General features: G+C 40.5%; 1 protein-coding gene across 1 annotated transcript; it reads left to right on the top strand. All coding sequences in view use genetic code 11, as the record gives it.

Moving 5' to 3' along the window:
• Positions 1-3,346: 3,346 nt before the first annotated feature.
• Positions 3,347-9,613, top strand: EGR_03982 (hypothetical protein; the record flags this gene model as incomplete). The annotated part of the gene is given in 9 exon segments (XM_024493231.1): positions 3,347-3,405; positions 3,421-3,553; positions 4,399-4,606; positions 5,117-5,418; positions 5,887-6,264; positions 8,326-8,448; positions 8,783-8,908; positions 9,079-9,204; positions 9,479-9,613. The coding sequence occupies 9 exon segments, from the start codon at positions 3,347-3,349 to the stop codon at positions 9,611-9,613; spliced, it is 1,590 nt and encodes a 529-aa protein (XP_024352330.1).
• Positions 9,614-10,494: the final 881 nt, after the last annotated feature.

Here is a 10,494-nt window from a genome sequence, read left to right as displayed (position 1 = left end):
ACTTCCTTTTATCGCTCCTTTTTATGACGATGATTTTGACTTGGATAGCGCTTTAAATTCTTTGGTAAAAATTAGCCTATTTATTTATTAATCATATTAGTGACATAACTTACCGTAATAATTGTTTAACACTTCAAATCTGGTGACGGATTGTAAAAAAGGCCATTTTTATAAACCTGTTTATCTTGTGATTTTGTGGAAGCGTTTAATTGTTATTTGGGTGGTCATATGACTTAAAATGAAAAAACTCATTGGCATTGCTGTTGCATCTACTTTGCGGCGAATTATTACCAAAAGCAGGGGTCATTGGTGTGGAGGAAGCTATTTCTTTTCAAGAAATTTTTTTAGGACAGGGTGGGGGTGTTGAAGTGTCGAAGAGAGTGCCACCGATCGGTGGCTGCTGAGGCTCACGATTGAGATCAGACTCATCCGGTAAGTCCTTTATTCCACCATGGTGTGGTTTTCAGACACTTCCCTCTTCTATGCGGAGGATGTGTAGTAAGCACTGAAATCTTTGCCTTAATTGACAGCCCTGACACTATCCTAGGCGTAGTCAGCGGCATTAAGTACACAGGGTTTGGACTTCAGAAACAGGTTCGTATTCACTAGGGTTGGTGGCTTGATAATGTGTCGTTAAATTTCGAATCAGCCCCGAAATGGAGCTCTAAGACGCCTAAGACTTGGCTGTGGTCAATAGGGGGCAGAACGTTGTTGAGGAGTAGTGCTTTGTGTCTCTTTGAAATCATCTGTGTCCCATTTGTAACTACCATTACTTTACATTGACAGTTGAAAGAGGATTTACTATCCCCGGTTGGTGGTGTCATTCGTTTTCAATTCACTCTTAGGGCTCCAGATCATCTCCCAAGCGCAAGGATTACTGTTGCGTGAAGTATAGCTTGACGACTGTGGATACGGAATGGATGTCACCGCACCATGGCAGCAGTCGAACTGTGAAGACTAAAAGATCCGCGTTGTTAACTGCTACATTTGCCACACATTTTAGGCAGGTCGATTTTTTGAATTCCTCACATTCCCCCGACACTTTCTCTTGATTACTTTCGATTTAGTCTTTCGTAGTTTATCCATACCTGCGTTAGCATTAGAGCGCAATCTTTTTTCTCAGGAAAGTTTGCCAAAGGACTTAGCTTTATTCGAGTCCATGCTTTAAATTCATAGGCGTAGAAGTGTACCAGCATTTTTATTCGTTAAAAAGCGGGGGGGCCACTTATGTGTTCTGACTAACTGTATGATATAATGTAATCCAAGTGGCAAGCATGTGATCGGTTCTTAAGTATAGCATACGCATGTCAATGATCCACTTGATGGTGCTGATCAATTTCTGTCCTATCTGACAGTGACTCGTCATTCCTTCTCCTCTGCCTGGTTGTCAATAATAGGAAATCCAAGTTTCCGCCTCGTGAATCTTGTTGGCAAACTTTAGGAAGGCCTATGATGTTCCGTCTTTTTAACTACCACAGCCCTTGCTTTCCTTAATCAAATAAGACAATTGGTAGTACGATGGTTACTTTTCGGTGTTATTACATTTGCATTCATAGCTTGGCTTTTTTTGCAAAAATAGGCACTCAAGGTGGGGTTTTATTCACGTTAACTTGCGGATGAGGGTCGATTGCTTTGACACCAAAATATAAATTTCGACATTTCCGTGGTTGTCAAATACGAATGCCCTTTTACAGTTATTTGGAAATATTCAAGCATGAGTCATTCGAATGCCCTCAAGAACGAAGTGGAGTTGAATCAGGAAGAACTGGTGTGAATGGTCGTGGCACCCGGAGAATGACGCAGGTAAGATCGTAAATTAAGGCATCCTCCCTCCAATGCCGAAGGTCATTACACATGACCTTGATCACTAACTGCTATTGGGGGTGGCTTGGAACTAAGAAAAACTAATCAAAGTTAGGATGAATTTTTTGTTTTGAGAACACGAGATCGTCATTTCTCATTCGAATGTCATGACTCTGCTCATATCTTCAACTAATCAGCCCTTTTGTACACCCATAACAGACCTCCTATGTTGGTGTCTTACCAAACCCACAGGTTTAACCCGGGTCGCAGTAAACGGTAGGCGATCGCCCCAATTTCATGGCATGTTTGCCAAGCCCAAGTGTCACAGAAGGAAAATATTTACCTTGAATGGCTAAAGTTTTAGAGACTTGCTGCAGAGGACTAAGTCACAAAGCTCGGTTTCTGAAAAATCGCCACCAATCGCGTTGGATCATACCTCTACAAATCGAAAGCAACCTTGAAGAAATGTTTGCTAAAAGTTTCTTCTCTTGGTGCTGTTCTCAAGCAAATGTTGCTACAAATAGTGATTGGTGTAGGGCGTATGCTCTTCCAACAACAACTTTTAATTCCACGCGATTTGGCTCGCAAGGGAGCTCCAAACAAATCTACAGCTTACACTGCCACTAATGGGCAGCATTCTTCTATTCCGTGAATCCACTAGGCCATAGTCTTTCCTGTATCCCTATTGCCTAGGATCTGTAGAAAGACTTGTTTTAATTATATGTTCTAACAAAGTGGCCCCTCCGAGGTTTCGATGCCATCCTTGGTGTCATAGCATTCTGCACCACTCCTTCTTTACGCAGATAGCGAACCTTCTTCCCAACTGAGTCGTCGTGTTGCGTCTTCAGAGATGGACAGTTCAACTGAATTTTATCAAATGCTACGCCGTTTGTTTAAAAGATGATGATAGCGATGTTTTTTTTTCAGCCCAATTCATTTCAAATGCTTAAACAGTAAAATGTAGCACATACGTAGATATCAACGTGAGAGGCGCCGATGTAGGCAATAGGAAGAAAATCAACGCTGGATAACAGACCAACGATAAAAATACAGTATAATTAGTTCCAGAGAACCCTAGTTTATTAAGAAGGTTGAGAAATTCTATGCATGAGGTACGTTAGAAGGGTTTCAGTGCTTGCGTCCCTTTAGGACCAAGCTGGTGGTTGTAACCACTTGAGCAAACGAAAATATCCGTTGAACTTTGGAAACATCAGACAAGTTAATCACATATAAAGTTGAAGGGAGCCATTCCCACTGATAAGATTCGGAAGTAGACAATTACCGGCCCATAATTAAACTGAATTTGCGCTTCCTCCAAACACCATTATTGCAAATATCTATGTTGGTGTCAATGTCAAAAAACGGTTTTCGAAGTCTATTGTCGACCTTTAAGGGGCCGTGGTTGACCACCTCTGAATTCAAATGTGATGTTAATGTGTTGATTGCATTTTGCGCGCCACGGCTTTTCTAACACCTAAGCCATAAACATCGCATGAACACACACGGATCTGTGCAAATCACCACCACGACGTTGCGTTAACACATGATGTGGTTTGAGGCGATTGGGCCTCGCCGCTCTCCGTGGTCGACTCATCTCTACGGGTGGGTGTTTTAAAGTATAAATGCGAGCAAGGTATCGCAAGCTGAATCGGGCTTATCAGCACCACCTATTCATCGGTCGGCTGACGAAGCAACAACGCGGACTATGAAGAACCTGGGGAAGTATTTCAAAAGCACTGGCACTCGTCAGGTAGAGCATGTATATAATGCCTACTTCTTTGGCCCTAATGGAAAGATCAGCTAGCCTTTAAATGCGTTTTCTACTTAACAAACACATTTTAATGCTGTCTATTTGTGACTATCTAAAGGCAAACCCACTGTTTATGCAACAATCAAATACGTGATGCATTTATTGCGTTTTTTGAATGATCCTGCTTAAATTAAAATTAATTTGGACTAATTTGAACGTCTTATAATTACTTGGTGGCATGTGCCCGTTAGCGCGAATCCTTCCTCCTCATCAAGCATGTATTTAGGAAGGGAAAGCAGGCTTCCCAGAACTAGACAAAACCTTTCTCTATCAGTTACGTGGCACTTCGTCTTTTTTAACTGGGCCTGCACCTCACACACATGTGTCGTGCTTTCTGCTGTGGGCTTTTGGCAACTGAATGTAAATGTAATGAAAATGTATATGGGATGTTTTCCACCTACAGGTAACTGCACTTCCCTACCGTTTTTGGAATAATAGCTGAATCAACCAAAAATGTGGCTGACAACTCCTGATATAGTGTAGCGATAGAACAAGTCTAGACGGTAGTAGTCGATTTTCCTTCAAGAATCTGAGTGTGAACTTGTCAAGTCCAAAATTGAGTTATCAACCAAATCAGTATATTACTGGTGAATGGAGTAATATTCAGTTACATACAGTACCCTCAACCTAAATGCTACACAAATTGCGATTGTCACATACTGTCGGATTTTCGAGTGTACCACATCGGGTTTAAAAATTCCATAAGACACTTAAATGTAATTCCATACCATTCGGCTTTATTTCAACCTTTTCCTGTAAAATTACTGCCGCCTTGCTCTTGGCAGAAGGAAGAAACAAATGGAAGAGTTTTCGCAGGCACTGATAAAATAGTCAATGTGGCAAAAAAGACCGAGGGAACCAATCTAGACGAAAAGGTGCGTACTCTGGAGGCTCAGCTGAAAGCAAAGGACGAGGAGCTAACGGAGAAGAACAACACGATCAAGTGCCTTCAAGAATTCAGTGCAGGCATTGGACTTAGATCCTCTGCCGTTGGTGAGCGTGCCTTTGTAACAAATTATTCATTTCTAGATGCCAACACGGATAAAGGACGTGATACCAACTCCTTGATAATTAAAGGATGTTTTGGTTTATAGTTTGGATGGAAATGAAAAATCGGCCGACATACTAGATTGTTAAATAAGTTGACTCAACATTTTTTACCAAATGCCAACTAGACGCCGAGCGATAGTAGGGTTGTTCCAGAAGGTGCTAGATTATTTTATTTACCGTAACGGTTTCGCAACAATATATTATTTTCCTAAGAGAATAAAATAAATCCATTTTTAGCTTAAGTATGGATTTATCTTCCCTGTTGCGGTGCTTAATTTTCACATTCCAAAAACCGTCTATCAGAAGGTGACGCTTCAAACGATTCATGCTTGTTGGTGTTTCAAATTGTTGTCCGCGATACTGCGGCGTAGATTAAAAGGGACAAAGAAGAACATCAGTGGGGTATCAACTTCAAAACTATGCCAAGTTTTTCTGATTGATTTCCCCACACAGACTTTTACCACGTCAAGGACAAGGCCTACAGACAGTTGATCGAGGACACGCAACAGTTGTATCGCGAGTTGGAGGATTTCGATAAACTAGTGAATTCCGATGACAAGAGCAGGTACGAGCCACCGATGCCGCCTCCAGGGACACTTTTGAGCTCGTCGAATGCAGTGAGCGCTAAAGATGCAATTGTGCCGCGTCACTATCAACGCAATGCCCGTAATTCCTCTGCCGGAGGCTCAGGCCCTGCTGGAGGTAACTCGAAATTAGCCAACATTCGAAGAAGCTGGGAGGAGCGTAATCTAAAGGTCAGTTGGAGCTTAACCAATTATCTAAGGTGGAATAAAACAGAAGCAATAAATCAAGAAAGTGGAGCTCATTTTTCTTCCTATGGAATTGTCTATGAGATACAATTTTGACACTAAAACTTACCTACCTAACTGAATTTTAGTACTACACAAGGAACTTGCGGCTTGTTTATCAGTGAACAGAAAACCGCAAAGTCCTTTGGAAATTCATTTGTATCTTACAGGTTTTAGTGAGGTAACAATAATGCACATCACTGTCTGGTTTAGAGAAATGCATGTAATCCTCGAAAATGACATTTTTTTAATTGTTGATGTTATTTTAAGTCTACTCATCCTGGTTTTCTCAAATTCTAAATTCTTGTAGCCTATCTCTGGGAAATTATTTCTGCGTTACGCAATAGAATTTAAAAGTAAATCGTTATAAAGTGTTTTTTGCTAGGGTCGCTCAACTTGAACGTGTTCTGATAGATTCTTGACCTAAACGACCGTTTGAAAGCTGCCTACGATCTGATCGCAAAACTAAGTAAGGCGAACTCAGCGGTGAGTACAGGGGATGCTAAAGGTCAGATCACCACGACTTTGGTGCCGAAGACACAAAAGGCACCGCAACGGGATGCCCCCCCAGAGCCGACCCTGTGGTACATACCAGAGAAGGGTGGAGTGAATGCCAAGCAGAAGAATTTGCTTCTGTCATTGGTTGGTGATGAGGCGAATGAGGAATCAGAGGAGGAAGACCGGAATCAAGCTCAGCCAGCCATGGGCCATGGATCCACAGTGAACGATTCTGCACCAACTTTGTTGGGCTCAAACTTCTACAACGACATGTACGACGATGGAGAAAAACCGGTAAGTTACTTTATATGTTATGGTTGGATTCTAGAGGCTGTCACATGCGCGTTTTAAATTGCATCACATAGTAGATGAAAAGGAAAGTGGATGTGAAAGATAATTAATCTGCTAGTAAACGGACATTTTACCCCACTGCCTCTTAAAAAGATCGTTTCCAGCAGTCTATTCAAAGATAACCCCGCGTCAAATAAACCTTCCGAAATAAAGTATGAAAAGGCAGGGTATTGTAGACTTGAGTTAAAAATTGTGTAGTTTGAAATATTTAAACCCGTGAAGGCAATGTAACATTGCGGCAAGTTTATTTTTAAACACCTACAGTGAGTGGATAAGTTTCCAATATATCCTGCTCCAAGATTTATGATTACCAAACTTGATTTTAGGAAAATTCTATCGCTTTGAAAGGTTATTTTTGTTCCTTTAACATCAAGGATGAAACTTATTTTTGCCTATCGTCTATCATTAAACTATACCTTACAAAATTTGCTTTGATGATATGAAATCCTAACTTATTCAACAAACAAAAGTAAGAAGAGAAGTTAAAAAAATTTTAAAGGTGAAAAAACTAAATAGAAAATTATTTTGAACTAATTTGGGCATGCGTTCAGGCTTAGTGGCACTTGGTTTGTTTTAAATGGGTGCTAAACAGCTCCTACTGCTTAAGGTTATTCGGCGTGATGAGAAGGGTTATTTGGGTTGCTGGCATCGCCGATGTTTGTTAGTCGAAACCTATTCTGAGTAATTTATTTAAAAGAAAATGAATTAACAAGAATATACTTTGGTTGGTCACGTTTTTTTAGGACCAATATACTACAGAAGGCGTGTTTTATCGCGAAAATTGTTTTTTAGAAATCTTCATGAAAGTAAAGGGAAGCAATTCATAACACTGGTTACCCTCAATATGGTGTAAAAAAGACGCAATTTAAGTTAGTAACGTTAGTAAAAAGGGGTTTTCTCATCATATACAAACTGAATTTTGCAGCTGGCTCTGACGTGGGCTCGTGAAAATTAGGCAAGTGCTGGGTGGTGATGATACGAGAGTCAAACATTTTACAAGGCACCGAGTTGATTTAACAAAAGCCACATGATCTGGAGCACTGTACCACACTATGTACAGTGGAGAGGGATGAGCGGAGCTTTTCTGCCATGAGTAGGTCTGTTGAGCACTCAGCGGTAAACCTGGGTGTAATTTAACAAAGAGGATTGCATTTACCTTGAAAACGTGTCGAAAAGGGTCGGTACATGTAGTTGCTTGATGAGTGAAGAATGATATTGTGTGTTTTTGCGTGGGAGAGTGGACAGGCGATTTAGCATTCTGAGTGCAAAATTAGATACGAGAGTTTTCGAGAGTTTAATGCCTGTTATAATAAACGTTATTGACATACCTTACCGTGAGAAGCACAATAAATCTACGGTGGGAAAATTCTATCGCCTTGTTGGATTTGAAAATATGTTTTTGTTTTTCTCACCAATTACTTGGTGTCCCACTGATGGTGCCTTACGCCCATTCCGAGTTAGGCATCTATACGTTGAAAAAAGCGTGCTTTTGTTTTACTAACTTAGCAAGATTGGAGGTGTTTTAAGTAACTGCTACTCATAAGGTGAGAAGTGTGTTCATTGCACAAATGCAGATTTTGGATTGATGGTTTAAAGTTCGCCCTAGCCTCTAGGTTAGGCAAAATAGAAGTTGTTTTCAACACTTTTTGCCTAAAGAGGTGCACGGACGGGGACCACTTATCAGTACCTTTAATGCACAGATCGAGTTTAGTCTTCGTCATTTTCAACCACGAGGTAGATATAAAAAGGTATCCCGTGATCAGGTCATTATAACTGTGTCTACCATCACTTCTATATAAGTTCATGATTATTACCTTAGGAGGATCGACAGGATGTAAGCAGCTTCTGACCTAATCTCCCCTTCTATGGTGCTTTTTTATGCCCCACTGATTAAGCGAAAGATAAAAGTGCAACCTTATTTTGATTACTCTCATGATCGTCAGAACCCCTCTTACTTTACTATGCAAAGCAATGCAATTGGCTATGTGGTGCATCCAACTTTAGGAATGGTTGAATGAAATTGGCGAAATCGAAATAGTCCCTGTGCAAGCGGCGCTTCTCTACTCACTTGAGCGGAAGTCTGCAGAAGTGGGAAAAAACAAAGACCATCAGGGTTCAGTAAGTGAGGTGAGTCGTCATGCCCTTCCGAAGATGATAAAAAAGGGAACCAACTCGCATGCTGAACTAGAAATAAAATATTCCTCCAGAGCACTGTAATATGTGTAATTTTTAGCAAGTTCACAGTTCTGTAGGCTCCGAAATCTGTTCTTTGTATTGCAGTGGATTCAACTTGAAGTGAACAGACCAGAAAAATAACTTTATAATAAAATCAGAATCACTGCCTCAAACCAGTACTATTAACAACGGGGATGGCAGTTTAATGATGCCGCCAAAATTACCTAACTACTAAAGATCCATTGTTAATGCGTAAAGTTAGTGGAAATAATTTTTAATCAAACAGGCGGTGAAGGAGGCAACGGCATTCCCCAATACTCCACCCTCCTCTTCTAAGCCTCAGGAGATGCGTTACGCTTCAGAAAAGATGCCATCTCAAAGATCCATCAGATCGAACGGTTACGATTCTGATGTGAGTTTGAAAGTTCATTCGTAGGCGATTAAAACAGTTGCCAAATATTTAGAATATTTTTCTTTAAGACGATGTGAACTTCATGTAACCCAATTTCGATTTCACTGCAGTTTCACTAATTCTACCTTAAATTTTTTGCTGGAAAACCATTTCTCTTCATGATTTCTCAGGTGTCAGATGATGAAAAAATGAAGTCGAATACGGGCGCTAGTGATAGACACAATCCGAGCTATCAAGACCAAACGACAGCAAATGAATCTTCAAAACCGGTGATATCTAGCACACACCAGCTCTACGTAAGTCCGACAGAGTTCCCAGTCTTGTGCTATATGCATTAACGGCATTGAAGTGTACCCACTATACAGTAAAGTTACTATTCTTGCTTATTAAATTGGATCCAACTTTAATTTGAAGTGTTTAAGTGATGCTGCCAGGAAGTATTCACCATTGACATGAATATAACTAGCGTTTTGCTTCTTTCCTCCTGCACTGTTTGTCCATGATATAACGTCTTTCTCGGTTGTTCATAAATTAACCACAAGATTGTATTGTTGACTTCGATTCCTCCAGATGTCAGGAGGAAAGTGGAGCAGTCACGAGACTGCTGGAAGCTATCAAAAGGAACCAATCTCTCAGGTTCAACCAAGGTCCTCCGCGAGACCCGTTCACCAACAATCATATGGCTACAATTCCGATGTTGATTGAGTCCATCAAGTGAAAACCCTCACAATGAGTACTGCATTTCATCCACAAACGTAAACTCATTTGAATTAATGTGAGAGAATAAGAAGAAAATCATGAGACTAATTTAAATTTTGTCATTTTCGTATTAGAAATATATACCAGTCTCAATAAGAGTTACACACATCTGGGATACTCATAAGGTAAGGGTGAGAGGGGTAATTTGACTACTATGTGGTCCAGAGAAAACTCGAATGAAGTACAGCAACTCATCTAACGAGACGATGAATGAAAAAGTTCTTATGAAAACCCTGATGAATACTGCTCAACTGCGCAACTTAAGTTCCCAGTAAAAAAGAACAAGAATTAAGTGTCTTTCAGGCAGCTATGTTATGACAAGGGGTCAAAAAGGTTGTTGATGAAGAACATTACCAAACTAACCAGGCCTCAATATCTTACTTAATACAGGAAAGAGAAACCGGAACTGCAAGTTCTTTTCATTCGTCAGTACGTACAAAACGTCCAAATTATCAAATATTCCTGAACTTGGAGCAAAGGACAACTTGGCTATATGCTAAAACCGATCTCGTCTTAGATTGGCAACGCATATTGAACTGAAACTATGCCATAGGCATCAAAGCAACCGAATAATGTAGAGCTGACCATCTCCAAGTATACTTAAAACTCAGCTAAAAGCTGACATGTGCAAAAGCTTTGACCGACATACTGTACTGCAAACGGATCCAGCGAGCTTGTAAATAATAGCGAGAATGAAAGTGCTGGGAGCCAAATTACGATTGCCCTTAAAATGTGTCACAGAGCCGTACGGTGGGATTGAATCAAATTTATTAAAACGTCTACCTAACTTCGCGGCTTTTGCAAGCGCTGTGGTGAACATCCAAACA

The sequence above is a fragment of the Echinococcus granulosus genome, assembly GCF_000524195.1.
Source record: "Echinococcus granulosus chromosome Unknown EG_S00023, whole genome shotgun sequence".
Classification (NCBI taxonomy): domain Eukaryota; kingdom Metazoa; phylum Platyhelminthes; class Cestoda; order Cyclophyllidea; family Taeniidae; genus Echinococcus; species Echinococcus granulosus.
This window is presented reverse-complemented; position numbering and strand designations above follow the sequence as displayed.